Genomic DNA, 24574 nt, shown 5'->3' on the forward strand with positions numbered 1-24574 from the left:
AAAGCACATTTATAAAGTCCATCCATAATTTTGGTCTGTTGTCTTTTTGCAGCTGCTTTTGTTTCACTGCATTAATATTCTTACAAACATCATTACTGACTACTGAAGAATGAACTCAGTGGCCACTGGCCATATCCAACACCAGAACTGGCATTTGAAATATTTATACCATTATTGTTCATGCAAATCAGCAATATTTCACCGATATTTTCACAGATAAATTGGCTATGTGATGATCATGCACTGCAAATATAGAATAAGTTATTCTTACATCTGAACATGAAAGGAAGATAGTCAAGACATAATTTTCTACTTTTTGAAGGAACCTGCTCTGAAGGATATAACAAATGCTCAAAGAGGTGCAATCGTACAACATTTGTCCTGAAAATAAAATCTAGTTAGCTTAGTGTTGTCCACACTATGATACGAATAGTTTTCTGTTGAATAGTAAGTACGAAGCAGTACTACCTGCTGCTGAGCACACCTGCAATATTTCCATGATTGGCACGGCATGATTTTATCAGCAAAGAGTGAGATATTACAGTATTGTTTTAAAAAACTATTTTGATTTTATGTAAAGTTGTAAAAAATGGTTGAGTTTTTGTAGGAGAACACTTACCCTGTTTCCTCTGTCAGGTCAGAGGGTGCTGTTTTTGTTTGTCCTCCTATCTTGTCTTTTGGTTTTCTTATTGTTGGGTCACAACCTTATCGTTTATGAGGCTATGGTGTGTTAGCGCTATTCAAACCGTGGGTATGTTAAGCCTGACTAAACCCCAAGAAGCAGAAAGCGCCACTATCCAGACAACCCCCTTTTTATAATGCCAAGAGTATTGAACCAGTGGTGACTCACTGAACGCATCATTTGCTTTCTTTGGAGAAACGTCTTGTCAGAATTTCCATGAACACCATATAAGCTTAAATGGGACAGCCACTGCCAGCCATATTGTACTTAACATGCCAAAACGGTATTACTAACCAGGGATTATTTTACCAAATAAAACGTCTCATGTACAGTATCTACAGACCAATACATAAAAACAGTGGAGTCATCGTATTACACGACGGTCCAGTGATTCAGGAAAAGCATGGACACTGTGGATCCATAAATCACCAGAACAATGTTTTTGTGGATTCTGATATAGTATTAATAGAAGAACAATATTGATATCAACATGTGATTAATATTGGTTCATTATGTTTGTCAGAGATTGCCAAAACCCGTTCACTGGATTCAGGCCATAAGGTTTAGGAGTATTGGATGGCATACAGTATGTAATTGCCAATGCCAACTGTGTTAAGTGATCTGTTTCATGGGATTAGGGTAAGAAGAACCACCCTTTTACCATCGCCACAAATACACGTTTTTACCAAGGGGATTCTCCCCATGTAAGGGATTCAGCGGTTCTTAATGTTTTATTACCTAACAAAAAGGGGTGTCACTTTGGATGTGTCAGATAGTGTTAAGAGCAAAAGTGGAAGAGCTTAACACAGTGGACATACAACTAAAAGGTGAGTAGGGTTAATGAAACTGTTCCAGTGTTTAAAGTCAATGTGTGAGATCTGCATATTTGTAATTTTGGAACAACGTGACTTTATTTTGAACGCTCAGTGGTCCTGAAAAAATAATGTCAACCTAACACATTTTATTTTTAAATCCATGATAAATCTGGATACATGATCTAAGCCTAGTAATTTATACTGAAAATAATTTGATTTTCAAACAACGCCACGCTTCGCATTTTCTGCTTGAAAGTGATCAACACACTAAGTATTAATTAGCCTTTAGGATGTGTGACTGGTCAGAACATATTCTATTTTACATATTCTATTTAAACTTAGTTTTGCACAGAACATTTCACCTTTCATTAGGGCTGTCACAATTATTACATAATGGTGTAATCACAATTATTTTTGCATAATCGTCACAATCTTTTTCCATGTTTTTTTACGCATTTTCAAATATTGAAAAAAGCAGAAATAGCAGATCTACAAGCTTACAACGCGTCAAGAAGTGACGAATGTGTCAATCATTTCTTTGTATATTTCAGTTATTTGTCATATATCTGCCCTGTGCAATTTTAATTGATTACGAAGCCTAAACGGCTTCATAATGTTCAATGCCAAACACACAATCAAATCATTAATTGCAATTATTTGAGTGACAATCGTCAACATAAATTTGTAATCGTGACAGCCCTGCCTTTACCGATAGCTCCAAGGCATACATGTGCATTTATTTACAAACCAATTACATTAACATGCCAACTTATAGCCACTGGAAACACAAATCCAAAATAGCCAGATCTAAACAATATGATTTAAGGTTTTATACATAATAGTAGCATCTCCTATTTTTTATATATTTTTGTAAACTATACTGGCACTTTGACTTGAATATGGTTATGCTCAGACAAAGGAAATTCCACAATTCTGTTAACATATCGTAAAAAATAATCAACGTCAATTGTCCCACCCAAACAGGTGGAAAAACATCTTCTCCTCTTTGCATCTAAGCCAACTCTCTCTCTCACTCTGTCTCACCTGTCTGCCTCGCTCTGTGCACTAATAAATCACATCAGCTGATAATGTACAGTCAGCCTTTCATACGATCATTCAGTCATGTTAAAAGATCAATTCATTGCTGAATTCTGCTATGATGGCAAGATACTAGTGGACCTAGGTCTCATAGTCACACGTTTAGCACACAACCAATGTATTCAACCAATCAATCAAGTTTCCTTAACCACTTAACCCATTAAAACCCGGGAAGCTGTGTCATTTAAAATTTTAGCTATATAGGCATTATATATACTGTAGCAACTTTTTCAGAAAACTCTAAGGATTTAGAACACTGGTTTTCAAACCATAGTACATGCACAAGCTCACATCGCATCACTTCGTGCTGGGCATAAAATATTTTCAGATGGGGCTCCACGGCCAAAAAGGGTCCTTAATTAGCACGGAAAAGTTTGAGAACTACTGATTTAGAATTAAGGCATAATCGGCCTTCTACCGTAAATCAGGCAGAAGTGGCCTCAGGTCTTAATGGGTTAAACCCTATATCTCATTGCCGGGGGACCCCCAGTGGTCTATACTTGAAAACAGCCAATCTACAAGCTCACAATTTGCTGTGGGGCTTGTAGATCTGCTGTTTTCGCCAAATGTTTGCCTATTTTCGGGATGCCGGTGTTTAGGTGATTAAACTGATGGCACAGCCAGCTGACTCCATGGGTAAGTCAGAGTCAGCCACAACCCACAAGGTGGAATTTCACATTCCACATTTATAGTCTGTCGGCATGCCTCAAGTGTCCTTAAAGCCAACCCAAGGCACGACCCACAGATGAAAATAGCGTGATATCAGACTCGTTATGAGATCATGCCATCAGATAATGAGGTGCAAAGTCCAAACAAAACTGGAGACAAAAACGAACGCAAAGCAAAATGTAATCCAGATTTTGACCCCAGAAAGCTTCACAAACTGTAAACCCAGTACATGTTTTGTTGTTTTTTCTTCCCAAGTAGGAAATAAACATCTCCCATTTTTCTACATTTACCGTGACATATATTCTGTACTAAGTGACTGAAAACACTGTAGTTATCTGAATGACAGCCTATACAGTATTTACTGTGGCATAAGCTGAATTTGACTGAAAGGTACACAGCACACACACATTATTGTATTTATTTTTTGAGGGGCACTAGCTTTGTGTGTCTGTGTGTACCACGGAAATGATTTGATTGGCTGAGCACGGAATGTGATGTATGATGATGTATGATGATAAGAGCCCCCCTCACTTCACACATTTTTGTATATACAAAGGTTTGTCTGAGGCATTTTCTTAGAACACAAAGGTAACTATAAACAACATTGTATGAACACTCCTCACTACAAGCAGCATTACAATATTCCAGCACTAAATCTGAATATTTTTCACTTTCTGTTTCAGTCACCAGGCATTAAAGAACACTGATTTGAACAACAATAAAAGACACTGCAATGAATCCATCTGGAACGACGGGCCCAGGAGGGCAAGGTAAGCATCAACGCTGCAACATTTATCTTTTGTTGTAGCCCTAAAACGTGAATTAGAATTGAAAGAAAGACCTTCAGTGGGACTTTGAAAGTCCCACTTATTTGTTTGTTTGTTTCTGAATAATGAGTGTATATGTATTTTAGCACCTTTGAGAAAGCAACCTTTTCTCTTCACACAGTCTACTGTGTGGAAAATCTGTTCTTATTCAAGTATGGGAGGAGGATTTCTTCAAGCAATATCAGCTTTCAACCACCAACATACGCGAATAGGCAAAATAAGCCATTGGCTTCAGCCTAAACCTTTTTGGTCTTATGCAGAAGTTGTAAGAAAAAAAATAAGATCAGATGTTTAAATGTTCCTTTCATGACCAAAATAAACTATTACTATTACTTCTGAATAGCCTGGTGCTGATGAAATGAATTGTAACAGAAGGGAAGAGGTGCAATACTCTATCAAGGCCAAATCCTGTAGCTTCTTTAAAAATAATGTTTCTGTCTTTTTGACCTTCATAAGATGAAATATAGAACGATGACTGAGAAAAAAACTAGGAAAACCCATCCTAAAGCTGGCCCTATAGGTTTTTGTCTGCAAAACTGTCTAATATTCCATGCCACTTTCCAAAATGTGCCCAAATTCCCCAAAATGTGCTGACCTCATCACATTTGGTGATGATTGCAATGGCCGTTGTTAGCCCAAGGAGTGTTTTTTGTGCAAAACTAATACTTGGAATGAATTCAGAATCATGAAAACCCTCTAGTTTGTTTGACATTTCACATGCTACTTAAAGCATAATATATTGTTTTACATTTTTGCCTTATATGATGTCAATGGTATGGTCACATATAAACCCCTATAAAACTTTTGCTCAATACCGACAGCTGGTCAGCAAGTAGATTCATGAATGTATGTATATAGACAATATTTTAGGCCAATAAAAACATGTGCCCCCTGCCCCAGCTGTTCCACTATACTGTATGTGAGGATAGAATTAAATAAATGTAATGTTAGATAGATTGTAATTTGTTTGACTTAAGTTACTCTAAATTACAAATTATGGTATTGCATTCCATAACCTACACACCATGTAGCTAAGTAGGACTTTGTTAAATTTAGGCTATTCTGTTCATAGCCTACCAACAACCATGATCATCACCTTCCTTCATCTCGAACAAAACGTTTCAGTGGGGATCCCGATAAAGTGGTGAAACAAATCACAGAATGTTATGTACATCCTTATATTATTATAATCCTTGGACAATAAACTCCTAGATGCTCATCCTGACACCCATTCTCTCACATTTTATATTGATGATAAAACCGCATATCATACAGCGTGCCTTTCATCAGTTTCATGTAGCCTATCATGGGCACCTGAAATTAAATTAAATAAAAATACAGAACCGAACCTATACTACTTTTCACCTATAGCTTGGACCGACGGGATCAGGTCCATGCACGCTATATGGACCGACCAGACCGACGGTATGGATCAGACTCAAGTCACTCAGTCAATAAACATTATGGACTGTCTTCTATAGCAGACATGAGTGCAATAGCCTAAACAGTCATTAGGCCTTCGATGTTCGCACAAGGTAAATCGTAGCAATACTTACTGAATGATTTCATCTGGTTTCAGGGCCCCAAACATTGTTTATTGATAGGGAAAACAATTCCGCCGTTGAAAGACACTCTCCTTACTATCATTTACAAATAGTAAGGAGACAAAGTAATCAAACATGGGTGGCATAGGTATTCAGAAAGGCTGTTCATGCAGACCACATGACAGACATGCCAATTTAAATATAAAACATATATATTTTTGGCATCTGCTGAATAAGGCAACTTGATTGATTGACATCAAAAAGGGCCTGTCAGCTCAAACCCACAATGCAATACTTTGTGTTGCACACAAAAATCAGTAAGTATTACAGTTATATAGATGTAATGCCAGTAATGCTATTCCAAAGCCCCCTCAGGTAGGCTACTTTTTTTTTTTTAGATCTTGTTGAGCTGGTTATTTTGAAAGTAGCTCTCAAGTCTAAAAACGTGTGGATACCCCTGGTCTAACATAATCACCTACTGACGTTGTGCATATTGGGCTGGCTCACTTGAAACAAACAACTAATTCCTACACTCTCAGAGTTATGGGTCTCCTTGAAGTTTGACAACCACTGTAAGCTAATATATAGGCTACGGATTTAACTTCCTGAACTATATAGCCTTTCTTTTCGTTACCAGCTAGGCTTTCCTTGAACAGGTTCAGTAAATAGGCCAGAGCCATCTCCCGATAGGATACTTTTTTCCCCTTCTTCTTCTTCTTCTAGGATTATGACTGCACGAGATACATTTAAATGATAAAACATGAGAAGCACTATAGATTTCTGGCAGATTCTTTCTTTCTCAAAGGACTCATACTGTGCATTTATCCCCCTCCCCCATATCACAAGGCTGGCATTATTAAAGTGTGATTTTATTATCTTATAGTGTGCATCCAAAAGAGATCCAGAGTTCCCGGGGTCGTGATCACGCAGTATGTTGAGCAAGTGCCCCTTGGAAAGACAACCCCAGATATCGTCCATAAACCCCTACCACTGAAAATTCAACAGGGTAAAATATTAACTCTATTACTGTATGACTATGTGATCTTCTTTGGTCATTTAAATATGAGATTGCTAATGTACTAAGGTTTTGTTGTTATATTGTAATAATTAATCCATATACGTTTATTTCATTTATTTTATGTATTTATTATATATAATATTATTATGTATTTATTTTTTCAGGTAAAAAGGCCATGTTCAAAGTAATGGTCAGTGGGCAGCCGGCACCAACGGTCACATGGGAACGAGAACGCAGTAAAATCAAATGCGATGATCAAGAGATATATAAGACTATATACAATGAGAGAAATAAGGAACACATTCTTGAGGTGAGATAATATTCTTGAGGTTAACCAGTAGGCACTGGTCAATCGGATGGTGGTAGCCATAACTGAGCTATCCACCTCCGGTGGGGGATCCCATGCTGTTTAGCCTCAGTTACCGGGGACTGCCACGAGGAGGCACAGCATGGGTCTTGGTGATGGAGAGGCTATGTACTGGCAAGGAAAGACTTACGCATTCTGCTTTCCATCGCTTGGTTCTTAGTTAGCTAGCCAGCAGCAGTTCCTGAGCGAGAGGCATCAAGCAGCAGGCATGCAACACAGCAAGCAGCAAACAAGCATGCAACTATGGGGGGGTCATAACCTCCCCACACACACACACACACACACACACACACACACACACACACACACGGTGTGGGGGGGCAGCTTAAGTGTGTTTGTGTGTGTGTGTGTGTGCAATGGCAGCTTAAGTGTGTGTGTGTGTGTGTGTGTGTGTGTGTGTGTGTGTGTGTGTGTGTGTGTGTGTGTGTGTGTGTGTGTGTGTGTGTGCAATGGCATGTGTGTGTGTGTGTGTGTGTGCAATGGCATGCGTGTGTGCGCGCGCGCGCGCACACACACGCAAACACACACACACACACACACACACACACACACACACACACACACTTAAGCTGCCATTGCACACACACACACACACACACACACACACACACACACACACACACACACACACACACACACACAACCACAATAACCCCACTTTGATTAATTAGAGCAGCTTGTTGTGCATGTAAATATCTAGAGTGAAAATATCAATATATGCACTCTGGATACAATTTACAGTATGAACATATTGTTTACAGATAACCAATGCGCTTCCAGAACATTCTGACACTTACAAATGTGTTGTCACCAATGAATTTGGAATGGCTACTTGTACTGCTATACTGAATGTTTTACAAGGTGAGAGACCAATTTAATATTTAATAGATTAGCAATTCATTCATTCTATGACTGCCATATTTTACAGTTGGACTAGATACTTATGAAAAACATTTAATTCTCAGGTGGAGCGGACAACAAAAACCAAGGTAAAGTATGAATTTTACTCTTTTCTGTCCTTGGATGATGCTATTTAGCAGACTTGCAATATTAGAGCCAGCCTTCATCTGCCTTTGCAATGTATATTGCCCCAGGCAGATTCCCGGTAAATCTGGCCCCTCTCAATTGTGGAAGGAATTCACGGCTGAAATGGTGACGAGCCAACCAGATTTGTTTGGAACCAGGCTAACCAGGCTATAACCAACCAGGTCCCTGTATGCAAATATTGGGAGGGAAATTGTGTGTCGCTGTTCCGCCCCCGACGAGCGGCCCGGAAGACAATTTCTAATACATTTTTCCCATAGACGTTTCAGAAAGTATTTATTTAAAGACCTTTACGACTCAAAGAAAGCCAACTCAGATCGTAACAACTCATGACAACAAACACAATTTTTTGGGCCGAGCAAATTATTAGAAAGAAGAAAAAAGGGCAGGGTAAACCACTTATTTTGTTGTTTTTCTTTTTTCTAATTATTTGTTCGGCCCAAAACATTTGATTTCATCATTCAAAGTAACCTAAACCAGATTGTTATTATCTTATTCATTCACATGTCCATGTTCATAATATTGATTTGATTGTCTTGCAGGTGAAGAACAAGATTTCAGAAAAATGCTCAAAAAAACGTAAAAAGAAAGAAAGAAACAATACATTTCATAGTTCAATTTCAATCTGTCTCGCAAGACAATTTAAGCAAAAAGATCTTAATATGTCTAGTATGAACCATTCTTTCTTGTGTCTCTGCCCAGTGTTGTTGCAAAAAAGAAAAAACCACTCCCACCAAAAGAGGGAGAGATTGACCCCAAGCTCTTGGAACTGCTATTATGTGCCAAAAAGAAGGACTATGAAAGAATCTGTTATGACTTTGGCATTAGTGACTTCCGTTGGCTGTTGAAGAGACTCAACCAGTTGAAGAAGGAACGAGAGGATGAACAGGCAAAGGTGTGTTATTAAAGGACGACTTCACCGATTTTCAACCTATCTTTGTATACCAGTAAGACGTCCTGAGGGCGAGAAGCGACCTTGGCCGTAAAGGGCGAGGTCGCGTGCATGCATCTGCCTGGGTGGCGGCAGACGGCAGACTGCTGGGCGAGCGCTGGTGCTTTGGCATGGGGGGTCAGATCCACATATGGAATGAATTCTGTATTGGCCATATATGGAACGTGTCTTGAGTGTACAGGGTATGATGAGACATGATGAGGCATGATGGAATGGCAACCATATATGGGGGTGTGACTGACACGAGACACAGGATTTCTTAGTAAATGCGACCTTTGGTCGCAATTAGTCCTCACTAATGCTCATGATAAAATGGTACCATTTCTGCTATTTCTACTTACTTCGTGTCTCAGAGGATGGCTGTGGACCCACCCACCAGTTACCTCATCTTTTGGGAAATGGGAATCCAAGCTTATGGAAACTGCAGGCTTTATATTCCTGGAAAATGTGCATGTTATAATGGAAGCCAGTGTTCTCGTGGTAATAACAATCTTAAAAAAGAAGAATCTTGTTAGAAAACAGTGCCCTCCTATGAGACTCGACAGAGTAGAAAAAAGTTTTATCATGAGCATTAGTGAGGACCAATTATATGAAGTTGGGTTGAAAATGGGTGAATCCTTTAATGATGATGAGATGCTGTCTCTCTACTGATGCCTTTTTTATGATGTCTTGTCATTTTTGTCTCAAATTGAGGTAACACGATGCAAAACGTATACTATTAACTTGGCTTAACACAAGTTATACTAATTGTGAACATATTCCATGGCAAAATTCACAGTCGAACAAATGGGAAATCTTGCTATATGAATATTGTTTGGATATTTAATGTTTTTATACACAAATAAAAATTATTTGGTGATGAATCAGGTAGGTTGATATAAGACAGACATAAAGCAAGCACTATCCTTGCAGTGTAATCTGTATCACCTATCTCCTATGACTGACTCTCTAAGGTTGTGGAGAAAATTGACAATGTGAAACAAATAGAGTTGAAACCAAGTGGCAAAGCGGAATTTGAGCTGGACATGAAGCTAAAGGATTCCAACAGTACAGTTACTTTATATAAGGTAAGGTGAACGTTGCTTTCATAATTTCTCCATCATCTTTAAGCCAGCCCTGCCCAAATGTACTTTACTTTTAAAATGTGGCCTACTTTTTCCAAATCAAGGATGGCGAATCGGTTGAATATGGTGAGGGTGATGACGGATCGAAGCACACTCTTAACAATGTTGGGACAAAGTATGTTTTCAGTATCAATGGTACTGAGCAAGACGATGCTGGGTTTTATCAGGTTGATGTGGATGACACCAATGTTTTCGCCACCGATCTTCAAAGTAAGGCATAATCTAACCTTCTCCCTTTGTTTTATTAAAAAGCAATCATTGTCTTGCTAATGAAGAAAAAGGGGGGAAAACAAGTTTTACCCCACACACTATCCTTCTCTTGCACTCTTCTAGTCCCATCGGTTGAGTTTGCTGCCAAGCTTAAGGATGTCAAGGCTGTTGAATATGAAGACGCTGTCTTCCAATGTGTCCTGTCAACACCCCTCAACAGGATTACATGGTCTACAGAGCACTCGTCGATTGAACCTGGAGACAAATTTGAAATCACAGTTTCAGAGGACAAACTCATTCACTCATTGACAGTGAAAGACCTTGCAATGGAAGATAAGGGTACCTTTTATGCCATCGCGGGTCTTGCCAAAAGCAGCGCTTCTCTCGCAGTGGAAGGTGGGACTGCTTTAAGACCTTATTCTTGTGCTGAAATTTAAACTTAAAGATGGATTTGTCCAGTAACATGAGGTAGACAGAAAATAAATGTTCAAGTCAATTTAATCCAATCAGAGAAAACCTGTTTGTTCATTAGTTACATTTTATTTATGATTGGATGAAATTGGTAACCCGACATAAAATTGGTAACCGGACCTGAAAATTAATTATTTATCTACTTTGTTTTTTAAAGAGCTGGAGAGAAGGGGGGGACCTCTGTTACTAAACAAACACTCTATAGAAGTTATTACTATAGGAATATAGAGCTATTGACACTTATTTTAACTACTGTGTGTGTGTGTGTGTGTGTGTGTGTGTGTGTGTGTGTGTGTGTGTGTGTGTGTGTGTGTGTGTGTGTGTGTGTGTGTGTGTGTGTGTGCGTGTGTGTGTTACTGTATTTCTTTCTCTCTCGTTCTCTTTCCTGTGTGACTGTTACTACTCAGCGGACCCAAGTGGTGGTAAAGGTCGCAAGAAACCTGCAACAGGGGGAGAGGACCTGGCTAAACGTGGAGCTGCAAGTGGGGATGGAGGAGATGGGAAAGATGGGAAAGATGGTTCTGGTGATGGTTCCGGTGATGGTTCCGGTGACGGTTCTGGCAATGGTGCAGGTCGAGATGGTGGAGATGGTGGAGAAGGAGATGGCAAGAATAGGATGGATGGGGCAGAGGGAGACGGTGAAAACAAGGAGGAGGGGGATGGAAGTGATAAGACAAAGAAGCGAGCCCGAAGTGGTCTCTTGGTTCCTGAAACATTGGTCATTGGTAAGTTTTTCAACAGACAAACCCACCCCACCACAAGGACCAGTAGACATTATTGAAAGTACTTCATCATCTGTTGAGTTCAAATGGAAGCCGCCAAAGGATACTGGTGGTTGTCCGGTGAAAATTTAACTACTGAAGAAAGGTGTAATTCTCTCCCAGAAAGTATGCCCTAATAACCACCTAGATAATGAAATAGTAATACAGCATGTGATTACCAGTTGTACATTGTCTCTACTCTCTTCCCAACTCTGCTTCTACACATTCATTAAAATACCTTTTCTCAGATTTATGTTATTCATATACCCAATCCCCCTGCGCCTTAATATTGTTGTGCCAATTATGTTTGTATCGCTAGTCAGTCTGTGAAATGTTAAGTGTCAGGTTTTCACTGACCCCCATTCACTTTGTGAATCCTTGTGAGAGGAGGTTCTGTAATGTCATTGACATTACCGCTACTCTATATACAGTCAAATGTAACAGTAATGGCATGCAGGATGAGATGTACACATCTGAAAGGTGGCAGACCATGAGAGCCAGGTTGCCTACCCAGGGCCCGCAAACTTTGGTCATAGCCACTTGGTTTTTCAAAACAACAATAAAAGGCTGTTTTGTGCATTTCTTTTTCATCTATCCAGCAATATCCCAGCAGAAGAAATAACTGACAAATCACATAATTGTTCGCAAATGCATTCATCTGATCAAGACCTTTTTTGGTTCACAGATGTACCTAAATTTGACCCTGATGATCTTCACAAGTTCTCGAGGCCGGTGATAGTTAAAGTGGGACAGACTGCCACTTTCAAGATGCCATTTCCTCCTCAGGAGTCCGTGGACATCACATGGTTTAAAGATGGCTCTGGGTTGAAGGATGGAGGAGGAGTCAAAATAATTAAGGAATCCAACCACAGCCGGCTGCTGCTTAGAGACTGTCTGCGTACGGACACAGGGGAGGTCAAGATCCAACTCAAAACCCCATTTGGGACCGTGGAAGCCACCACTCAGCTTATTGTCCTCGGTATGAAAATATTATGCACATAAAACAAGATTTGTGGTGATAAAAGTGAAGAAGCAATTATTGCTTTTTATCCACTATTTTCCCCTCTGCACAAATCTAAAAAGAATAGGTCTCCACCAGGCCAGGTCAGGTTGTAGCCTCCTGGTGGTGCTACTGTATAATAGGCCAATGTGAAAAGGGTGCCATTTGTCCTTACACCATTAATGGCAATTGGATGATTTGATCCACCTGTTGGTGGCGCTATAACAGGTCAATGTGAAAAGGGTGGGGTATATTCCTCAGCCTAGTAGGAAAGTCTGTGAAAGATTTCACGTAAATTGCACGCTGCATTCATGATTTGAGGTGTTTTGTTTTAAAAGGGCCAATCCTGCAAACTTTGAAAGCCTATGTTAGGCAATTAGGATGGAATATGAAATATCGGACAGATCCATCTTGAACACATGACTATAGAGATAGTGTGTAACGATTTGCGGGATTTTTGGACAGAATCTGGATGAGTAATATAAAAAAAGAGAGTGGCGCTATAACAGGCCGTTCTGGAGATTGTTGGGCAGAGGTTCATCGTTGGCATCCAGGGAGTGTGTGTGCAAAATTTGGCATCGACTGGGTTAACGGTTCCGGAGATTAGCTGTTCACAGACGGACGGACACACGGACGGACGGACGGACAGACACACGGACGGACGGACAGAGTGCAAAACATACTCTCTCCCCATGCCTTCGGCCTGGTGGAGACAATAATAATAACCCATCTACAGTACAGGCTCATAACATGGTGCAGGGAGACAAATTGTGATATACTGTAGTTCGGTTATTTTAGTGGAATGTTCACCTATTATGACCAGAATGGGGACGCTAGGATTCATGTGGATTTATATTCGACGTACTGTAATCATTCCTAAAATAAATAATAATAATAAACAAATGCCTTTTAATGCCATGTTTCCCCAAACAGACAGGCCAGGTCCACCAGAAGGTCCAGTGGAACTGGTTGAAACTTCGTCTTCTATGATTGAGTTTATGTGGAACCCCCCTAAAGACGACGGAGGCTCCCCTGTCACCAACTATATCATAGAACGACAGCAAACAACCCAAAGCCAGTTTGCGAAGCTTGGGGATGTCACAGCTGATAACACCACCTACAGAGACAGAAATGTGAACCATGGCAAACAGTACAACTACCGGATCTATGCTGAAAACCCAGAGGGTCTCAGTGACGCCCTAGAGACAGAAGATGCATTTATGGCTGGTGTACTGAGTAAGCCAAGAATTAACCAGATTCTGATTATGCATTCCTCAGGGGATCTAATGCTAATTTGTTCAATGATGTTTGTAATGATGAAAACTGCCTCTGGATAGGTTTCTGGTACACGTCAAATCATTTATCACCTACGCTGACAGTAAATAATTTAGCCAGTGTAGAGGGACACGTGTTTACATGTTGCTGCAATGCTGTTGTAAAATGCTGTTCCAAGAAGGCCCACCGTTTATCATATCCACATTTGCTCCAACCCCACGAAGACCTTTCTGGATATTCCTGTATTACTAAATCAGTGATATAATAGGCATCTAGAGTAAAACATAGAGAGACAATAATCTTAACTTCACTACAATTTACAGTATATTGTAGTCACTGAATTTCATACAATCTACAACCTACAACCTACCGTATCCTGTTAATTTAATTTCTCATCATTTCTTAGTACTGTCTGGCCCACCTGGAGCCCCGGATGTGGTCAGTGCCTCTAAGACCTGCATCAACTTGACCTGGACATGTCCAGAGGATGACAGAGGAGAACCCATCATTGGTTACCAGTTGGAGAAGCGCAAGAAAGACACGAGCCAGTGGATTGCCCTGAACCCTGTGAATGAGCCAATTGAAGGTCTGTCACAGGGGATATGGCATATTTTGATTTTATAGCAGGAGGATGGGATGTTGGTAGAAAACACATTTTCCTCTACTGTATTTTTGGAAAATGGGATGTCAAAACGCATCAGAGTGTTATGAAATGAACATGTTCCCTGCCTTGACGTACTGCAGGTGAAAGCTATGCAGTTAAAGCTGTCACTGAGGGATCAGAGTATGAATTCAGAGTTGCGGCCATCAACAAGTCTGGTGCTGGAGATCTAAGCCCTCCTTCCAAGATGGTGTGTGCAAAGAATCCTAACAGTAAGTAATCACGATGCCTGCGAGTGTCCTTAGAGTTTATAGTTAGTTATAATTCATGGTGATTCCTGTTCTCTAACAGGTGTGTGTGTGTGTGTGTGTGTGTGTGTGTGTGTGTGTGTGTGTGTGTGTGTGTGTGTGTGTGTGTGTGTGTGTGTGTGTGTGTGTGTGTGTGTGTGTGTGTGTGTGTGTGTGTGTGCGTGCGTGCGTGCGTGCGTGCGTGCGTGCGTGCGTGCGTGCGTGCGTGCGTGCGTGTGTCCTATCCAGTGAGACCTCGTTTTAAAGATCCAGAGGATTTCATGGTTGTCAGAGCAGGAAATTCTATGCGCATCAAAATAAACTATGAGGTATGTACAGATGAGTTCTTCCAATTCTCCCTCAATCCCACAATTTTAAATGACCCAATATTTTATCCATACATCACCATGATAGTAGGTTGAGCAGTTGTTGCTAAAGATAATTTTCGAAATCAGTTGTAAACATTATTTGAAGTTCTAACTACATCTAACAAATTGCATCGCTTTGTTTGTAAATTAATCTTTTCTCCAGAGATTATTTTTAGGCTACACTATTCAAATCACACTTCAAAATCCATAAAAACTCAATGATAAGGTAACTCAAGTAAGTTTCAAGTCTTTGACTTGGAAATTTAAGTTGTTTTCCATACTGTACTAAAATTAATTTAATCCAATGGCTTCCTCAAAAACACATATTATTATTGGAAAATGGTCAGCACAGCAGTAATGTCAAATAATGTGCGAGTCATGGGCAATGGGCTAAACCGACCCCAAGCATGGTCCTTTCACTTGTTTGAGAAGACCGATGTGACATTTCAAGTTAGTTGTAAAAGTAAACTGCATATTGTGGCACAAGAATATCAATCATGAATTAGGCCTACAGCTGACAGCCAAACTGTAGTCTTGTCAGTCTATGAATTTATTTTGCATTAAAATAAAATAAAACAAGAAATGCCAACATCAACATCAGTATGAAATTGAGCCTCGTGATTTTTTTTTTTTGTTTTTTTAAATTGCTATCTTCAGGCGGAGCCTTCACCAGAGATCACTTGGTTGAAGGACGATCAGCCTATAGACGTCTGGACAAATGTTATCAACACAGAGGGAATGTCACAGCTTGTAATCCCCTCCTCAAAGCGCTCTGACTCAGGCATATTCACTATAAAGGCCAAAAACTCATCGGGCGAGGCCTCATTTGACATTGAGGTCAGAGTCACAGGTAAGAAAAAAATCACACCCGTGTGAACTGAGTGGTGCAACTCCCCTCACCCCCCCCCCCCCCCCTCTCTCTCTCATTAGCAGGCAACAGTGCAGCACTATCTCTCTCTCTGGTACAACAGCGCCCCTACTGGTACTCATGAGTCACACATGAGTCACACACAAACATAGGTTAACGTCACAGACATTGCTGTTCCTTGGAGTGGTTGCACCACTAAAAAAAAAACAGAAACTGTAAACCAACTCAAATCGTAATGAAGGACGCTACTAAATAAAACTAATAAGGGGTCAATAGTAAATGTTTGGATTTCTTTTTAATCAATAATAACTTAAATTTTCACTTTTCACTGGCTCCTAGAGGAACCCAAGAGCCCAGGCCCAATAGCGCTAGAGCAAACTGTCCAGGGCAAAGTCGTGATATCCTGGGCCCCGTCTCCAGACCAAGAGTTGGATGATCGCCTGTACTATGTGGTGGCTGAACACAACTCAAGCTCAAGGATGTGGAAAAACATAGGAGACCGTCTCTATGGCAACACATTCACAGCCATCAACATCGAAGACGGGAGAGAGTACCATTTCCGCGTCTATGCCAAGAATGACATGGGCCTTTCAGATCCGTCTGTGTCACCAACATGGGGTGCGAACAGCAACCGAGGTGAGTTATTTCCCTGCGTCAAATAAGTTTGATCAAATAATCAAACCAAACCAGGGACATTGCTCTAGATTTTGGTGTGGCATAACTTTCCACCAAAATAACTTTGCACCTATTTAATTAAAGGTAGGGTAAGTGATATTTTTAGTAAAACAAACAGTTTTTTGTCATTGCTAATATAGAGTATAATGTTCAGTAACTGGGGTCTCCCAGCTGTCTCTCCACCTCTTTAATGAACACTTATTGTGCCCAGGACGTCCCCACACGTCTTTATTGCGAACGCAGTGATTGCGAACGCAGTGAGCATTTACTATGAGACCCAGCAGATCATGTCTGTCTGTCTGTCTGTGAGTCTGTGTGTGTCACGCTGTAACACCACCCGCCCACCACCAGAGGGCGCAGCTGTATCACACACAAAAACACACACACACACATGCACGCACACACACACACACACACACACACACGCACGCACGCACGCACACACACACAAAAAAAAAAAAAACGTAACTTAAAAAAAAACTTAACTTAAAAAGGAAAAACTTAAAAAGGAAAAACTTAAAAAGGAAAAACTTAAAAAAAACTTAACTTAAAAAAAAACCTAATTTAAAAAAAATCTTAAAAAACACAAAAAACGAGAACTTAAAAAAAACCTTAAAAAATTACGTAATTTATTCTAATTGTTGTTTTTGCAATTTACGAGCTGCGTTCGCTTCCCGCGTTTGCGCGTCTTACTTGTAATTACACCCGTAGGAGGACCAGGCCTGGAGACGTCTTTAGGTCCTTTTTAATGATATAAAACTCGAACGCTAAAATCCATTTTTTGACAGTGGCCGTTGCTAGGCAACGCGCGCAGCCCTTCACTTCGTTGTTTACGGGCCGACAAAACTTGCTATTATCTCTGAATCTACGGCGTTCTCCATGGTTTTGATCAGAAAGTCATAATTTCTGATTTAACCAAGCATATCATTTGAAATATTAACGCTTCTAAAGAGAGATACAGACTTAGTGAGGTTTTGGGGGGAAATGGAAGGCGGGGCTTTTCAGAGTAAAATCTACCTCATTTGCTGGGCACTCTAGTGCCTTTATTTAGAAGAAATCCGGGACATAAAAAGTAAACAGAAAATACATTTTTAGGAAGATTGAAATTTTCAACCAATCAGGAGAGAGTACCCATTTATCAGCTTAAATTGTTGTTCAATTGTGTCTGCTATTTTCTTTGTCACCACTTGCAATTTCATGTTTGATCAGTATATGTACTGTACACGTTCTCTATCCAAAATTGGCATCCTGACCTGAAAATGCATTTTTGTCTCCACCAGGCCAAAGGCATGGGGAGAGAGTATGTTTTGCACTCCGTCCGTCCGTGTGTCCGTGTGTGTGTGTCTGTCTGTCTGTCCGTCCGTCCGTCCTTCCGTCTGTGAACAGCTAATCTCCGGCACCGATACCACATGAACATTTTCGACTATAACTGGCCGAAAAGTGTTTTTATCTCTAACTGCACGGATCTGTGGATAACTTTGTATGCCAACTCCCTAGAGGCCAAGAAAAACCTTTGCCTGGAATTTTTCACATCTGTCTTTATAGCGCCACCAGGAGGCCGACATATGTAAAACACATTTTCTAATATTACTCCTTCAGATTTTATCCAAATTTCACGCAAATCGGTACACATCTTCTTCACAATCATGTGATCAAGACGGGTTTGTTTGATTTCTCATAATCCACCCTCATTGGCTATGATTGGCTTCTAAACTTTTCAGGAGTAGCCCGCTTTGTACCCGTTTTGTACAAATCGCCACAACTACTCAACGCAGCGTCCGATTGTGGTGAAACTGTGCATGCATATTCCCACTATAGGCTTTGGAAGAAATGCCACTTGACAGTTTTCAAATCAGCCTCATGGTGGCGCTACAACAGGCCAAGCCGCGTCACACACACACACACACGTTTATATTGCTCCTAAACATTTTTGCCAAACATCACACACACACTCCTATCCTCCTGGTGGAGACCTGTGCCCAGAAGGGCACTTTTTCTAGTTTGTTTATAAAGCACTGGAGAGACAGGGAGACTCCCATTACTGAACAAACACGCTATAGCAATGGGGAACATAGAGAACTAGAAAAAGTGCCCTTCTGGGCACAGGTCTCCACCAGGAGGATAGGACTGTGAGATGTTTGGCAAAATGTTTAGGATTAATATAAACATGTTTTTGAGGCATTTTGTTCCAAAAATGTGTTTTGCAAAAATCAACCTGTTGGTGGCGCTATAACAGGCCAATGTGAAAAGGGTGGGATATATTCCTCAGCCTAGTAAGAAAATGTGTGAAAGATTTCACGTAAATTGCATGCTGCGTTCATGATTTGAGGCTTTTGTTCAAAACGGGGCAATCTTGCAAACTGTGAAAGCCAATTATAGCCAATTAGGATGGAATATGAAATATCGGACAGATCCGACTTGAGCACATGACCATAGAGATACTGTGTAACGATCTGGAGGAGTAATATCAAAAAATGTGTTTTACAAAAGTCGGCCTCCTGGTGGCGCTATAAAAGGCAGATGCGGAAAATGCAGGTCAACGGTTTGTCCTTGGCCTCTAGGGAGTGTGCATGCAACGTTTCACGCAGATCGGTGCAGTTTTAGGTACAAAATGTGAAAAGCTGCCTCATGGTGGCGCTATAACAGGCCGTTCTGGAAAATGTGGGGCAGAGGTTCATTGTTGGCATCCAGGGAGTGTGTGTGCAAAGTTTGGCATCGACCGGGTTAACGGTGCCGGAGATTAGCTGGTAACGGACGGACGGAAGGACGGACGGACACACACACACACACACACACACACACACACGGCCTGGTGGAGACAAATATCACTTACTCTACCCTTTAAGCTCAAGTAACAAATCCTGTAACCCTGTGGCAGTCATCATGAACTTTTAGGCTTAATCTTAAAACATAAAGCACTTTCTGCTTGGGATGTATAACACCCAGTCCATACAATCACCCACATTGATTTTTCTTCCCTTATATAGTTCCAGTGGCGTTAACTGGTGGAGGGGCCACAACGGCATTCACCATCGAGAGATCCCCATCCATCCTAGTCCCATTGAAAGTTCACGCACCACCTAAAGGCTACCAGCTGTACATGACATGTGCTGTCCGAGGAACCCCCACACCCAATGTGAAGTGGTACTTGAATGACGTCTGCATCAACTCGGACAAAAACTACTACATCACCAATGCATATGGCATATGCTCCATCTCCATAATCAGAGTCAGATCGGAGGACAGTGGCGAATACAAAGTTGTTGCAGTCAACTCCCTTGGCCATGCAGAGTGCTCCACTAAGCTTAAAGTCAGGGGTAAGGTTTGTTTTAATGAAAACCTGGCTTCCTCTATGATAATTTCTCATTCTCTTTCTTCCTTCCTTCCTTCCTTCCTTCCTTCCTTCCTTCCTTCCTTCCTTCCTTCCTTTCTTTCTTTCTTTTTTCTAATTAAACATATAATGCTAATGTCATCTTTCTTTATGACTTCCCCACAGATTGAAATCAGCATGAAGAATTGCTTCAGGCCCGATATCTCTCTCTCCTGTTGGGTTTCTTTAGGAGACAGATGAATTTTGTTTTAATTTAACGCATTGGTGACATAGAATGATGGAAAAAGACCCCTTGAGATGTACCATCTCGTTTTAGAGGGGCTCCCAAGAATGTTTGTATTTAGAATAGTACTATATCAAACCATCCAAATAGCCACAATGCTCTCACTTCTTTGCTAAATTATTCTATAAATATAAAAATGCACTTGTCATCAATGTATCTTATCATCACAAATGTTATTCTTGAAGAAAAGAATGAAAAAGTGAAAATAAATCAAGATCTGTTATATTTTTTTGAAATCGTAATAAAAAGCATATTTATAAAATCCATCCATAATTTTGGTCTATTGTCTTTTTGCAGCTGCTTTTGTTTCACTCTGCATTAATATTCTTACAAAAATCATTACTGACTACTGAAGAATGAACTCAGTGGCCCCTGGCCATATCCAACACCAGAACTGGCATTTGAAATATTTATACCATTATTGTTCATGCAAATCAGCAATATTTCAAACTACAGTGCCAGTATGAATAGCACTTGACAACTGTATGCTTCCAGCAATTCAGGAATCCAAGAGCTTGTCGCATCAGGCACATACATTCGACACCTGAGTCAAGAGTACATTTTAATTGCACAGCCAAGAATATCTACTTAAGCCCACAGATAAAATGGCTATGTGATGATCATGCACTGCAAATATAGAATAAGTTCTTCTTACATCTGACCATGAAAGGAAGATAGTGTTAGATTTGTCAAGACATCATTTTCAACTTTTTGAAGGAACCTGCTCTGAAGGATATAACAAATGCTCAAAGAGGTGCAATCGTACAACATTTGTCCTGAAAATAAAATCTAGTTACCTTAATGTTGTCCACACTATGATACAAATAGTTTTCTGTTGAATAGTAAGTACGAAGCAGAACTACCTGCTGCTGAGCACACCTGCAATATTTCCATGATTGGCACGGCATGATTTTATCAGCAAAGAGTGAGATATTACAGTATTGTTTTAAAAAATGACTATTTTGAGTTTATGTATAGGCTAATTGTTGAGTTTTTTGTAGGAGAACACTTACCCTGTTTCCTCTGTCAGGTCAGAGGGTGCTGTTTTTGTTTGTCCTCCTATCTTGTCTTTTGGTTTCCTTATTGTTAAGGGTCACAACCTTATCGTTTATGAGGCTATGGTGTGTTAGCGCTATTCAAACCGTCTGGGTATGTTACGCCTGACTAACCTCCGGACCGTCAGTGTGAAACTAAACCCCAAGAAGCAGAAAGCGCCACTATCCAGACAACCCCCTTTTTATAATGCCAAGAGTATTGAACCAGTGGTGACTCACTGCACGCATCATTTGCTTTCTTTGGAGAAACGTCTTGTCAGAATTTCCATGTACACCATATAAGCTTAAATGGGGCCACTGCCAGCCATATTGTACTTAACATGCCAAAACGGTATTACTAACCAGGGATTACTTTACCAAATAAAACGTCTCATGTACAGTATCTACAGACCAATACATAAAAACAGTGCAGTCATCGTATTACGCGAGGTCCAGTGATTCAGGAAAAGCATGGACATTGTGGATCCATAAATCACCAGAACAATGTTTTTTGTGGATTTGGATATAGTATTAATAGAAGAACAATATTGATATCAACATGTGATTAATATTGGTTCATTATGTTTGTCAGAGATTGCCAAAACCCGTTCACTGGATTCAGGCCATAAGGTTTAGGAGTATTGGATGGCATACAGTATGTAATTGCCAATGCCAACTGTGTTAAGTGATCTGTTTCATGGGATTAGGGTAAGAAGAACCACCCTTTTACCATCGCCACAAATACACGTTTTTACCAAGGGGATTCTCCCCATGTAAGGGATTCAGCGGTTCTTAATGTTTTATTACCTAACAAAAAGGGGTGTCTCCTTGGATGTGTCAGATAGTGTTAAGAGCAAAGGCTAAAGTGGAAGAGCTTAACACAGTGGACATACAACTAAAAGGTGAGTAGGGTTTTTTCTTTTTTTTTCTTCCATTGGTTCCATGTCAATACATTTCACCGCAGCTGCTGAAAGTTTTATTTGACTTGATGGAGAATATCTGGTGACATATTATACGCGTGAAATTGGTCAGGTTGTAAAATATTGTACTGTACATGCGCTCCAAGTAAACGCTTATGGTTTACATACAGTAATGAAACTGTTCCAGTGTTTAAAGTCAATGTGTGAGATCTGCGTATTTGTAAAATAATGTTTATTTTGAACGCTCAGTGGTCCTGAAAGATAATGGCAACCTAACACATTTCATTTTTCATCTGGATACATGACCTAAGCCTAGTAATTTATACTGAAAATAATTAGATTTTCAAACGCCACGCTTCGCATTTTCTGCTTGAAAGTGATCGACACACTAAGTATAAATTAGCCTTTAGGATGTGTGACTGGTCAGAACATATTCTATTTTACATATTCTATTTAAACTTAGTCTTGCACAGAACATTTCACCTTTCATTAGGGCTGTCACAATTATTACATAATGGTGTAATCACAATTATCTTTGCATAATCGTCGCAATCCAATGCATTTCCAAATATTGAAAAAAAGCAGAATTGTAGCAGATCTACAAGCTTACAACGCGTCAAGAAGTGACGAATGTGTCAATCATTTCTTTGTATATTTCAGTTATTTGTCATATATCTGCCCTGTGCAATTTTTGATTACGAAGCCTAAACGGCTTCATAATGTTCAATGCCAAACACACAATCAAATCATTAATTGCAATTATTTGAGTGACAATCGTCAACATAAATTTGTAATCGTGACAGCCCTGCCTTTACCGATAGCTCCAGGGCATACAACTTATAGCCACTGGAAACACAAATCCAAAATAGCCATAACAATATGATTTAAGGTTTTATACATAATAGTAGCATCTCCTATTTTTTATATATTTTTGTAAACTATACTGGCACTTTGACTTGAATGTGGTTATGCTCAGACAAAGGAAATTCCACAATTCCATTAACAAATCATAAATAATAATTGACGTCAATATTGTCCCACCCAAACAGGTGGAAAACATCTTCAGGCTGCCTCTTTGCATCTAAGCCAACTCTCTCTCTCACCCTGTCTCACCTGTCTGCCTCATACTCTGTGCACTAATAAATCACATCAGCTGATAATGTAAAGTCAGCCTTTCATACGATCATTCAGTCATGTTAAAATATCGATTCATTGCTGAATTCTGCTATGATGGCAAGATACTAGTGGACCTATAGGTCTCATAGTCACACGTTTAGCACACAAACATCACAGAAAAGCAGAACACAGTACACACGCAGTGTGCATAAACTGTTTTCCTTTAGAAATTGTATTTATAAAAATGCTATACAGTAACATAAAGCGATGACCCCTACCTGTTAGTGTGGCCTCTGGATTTCTGAGAGCCTGCTGGATGATTTCCTGTGCTTCTGTAGCTGTTTGACCTTCAGAATTTCAATCAATGGTATCCTTCTGCTGAGACAACTCAGATTCCTGTAGAAGGGAAGATGAATAACGTATGAGTTTAAATAAACTCTATCAAACATGTTGAAATTGAATACATATTCAACCAATCAATCAAGTTTCCTTAACCACTTAACCTATTAAAACCGGGGAAGCTGTGTAATTTTAAATTTGAGCTATATAGGCATTATATATATACTGTAGCAACACCATACGTTTTTCAGAAAATAGCACATGCACAAGCTCACATCGCATCACTCCGTGCTGGGCTGAAAAGTCTGGGGGGTCCCTGGCACAAAATATTTTCAGATGGGGCTCCACGGCCAAAAAGGGTCCTTAATTAGCACGGAAAAGTTTGAGAACTACTGATTTAGAATTAAGGCATAATCGGCCTTCTACCGTAAATCAGGCAGAAGCGGCCTCAGGTCTTAATGGGTTAAACCCTATATCTCGTTGCCGGGGGAACCCCAGTGGTCTATATTTGAAAACAGCCGATCTACAAGCTCACAATTTGCTGTGGGGCTTGTATATCTGCTGTTTTCGCCAAATGTTTGCCTATTTTCGGGATGCCGGTGTTTAGGTGATTAAACTGATGGCACAGCCAACTGACTCCATGGGTAAGTCAGAGTCAGCCACAACCCACAAGGTGGAATTTCACATTCCACATTTATAGTCTGTCGGCATGCCTCAAGTGTCCTTAAAGCCAACCCAAGGCACGACCCACAGATGAAAATAGCGTGATATCAGACTCGTCATGAGATCAGGCCATCAGATAATGACGTGAGGTCCAGACAAAACTGGAGACAAAAACAAACCAGATTTTGAATCCTTTACCCCAGAAAGCTTCACAAACTGTAAACCCAGTACA

At 40.1% G+C, this 24574-nt stretch overlaps 1 protein-coding gene across 1 annotated transcript; it reads left to right on the forward strand.

The window, feature by feature from the left end:
• Positions 1 to 3967: 3967 nt before the first annotated feature.
• On the forward strand, positions 3968 to 20516 carry LOC306929883 (immunoglobulin-like and fibronectin type III domain-containing protein 1). The gene is made up of 20 exons (XM_079510617.1): positions 3968 to 4034; positions 6519 to 6641; positions 6818 to 6963; positions 7782 to 7881; positions 7986 to 8009; positions 8607 to 8643; positions 8767 to 8959; positions 9970 to 10083; positions 10185 to 10350; positions 10474 to 10746; positions 11229 to 11546; positions 12268 to 12561; positions 13516 to 13818; positions 14264 to 14443; positions 14602 to 14730; positions 14995 to 15074; positions 15771 to 15963; positions 16321 to 16617; positions 19644 to 19973; positions 20153 to 20516. The coding sequence occupies exons 1-20, from the start codon at positions 3998 to 4000 to the stop codon at positions 20155 to 20157; spliced, it is 3342 nt and encodes a 1113-aa protein (XP_079366743.1). The 5' UTR covers positions 3968 to 3997; the 3' UTR covers positions 20158 to 20516.
• Positions 20517 to 24574: the final 4058 nt, after the last annotated feature.

This window comes from Electrona antarctica (genome assembly GCF_951216825.1).
Source record: "Electrona antarctica genome assembly, chromosome: 9".
Classification (NCBI taxonomy): domain Eukaryota; kingdom Metazoa; phylum Chordata; class Actinopteri; order Myctophiformes; family Myctophidae; genus Electrona; species Electrona antarctica.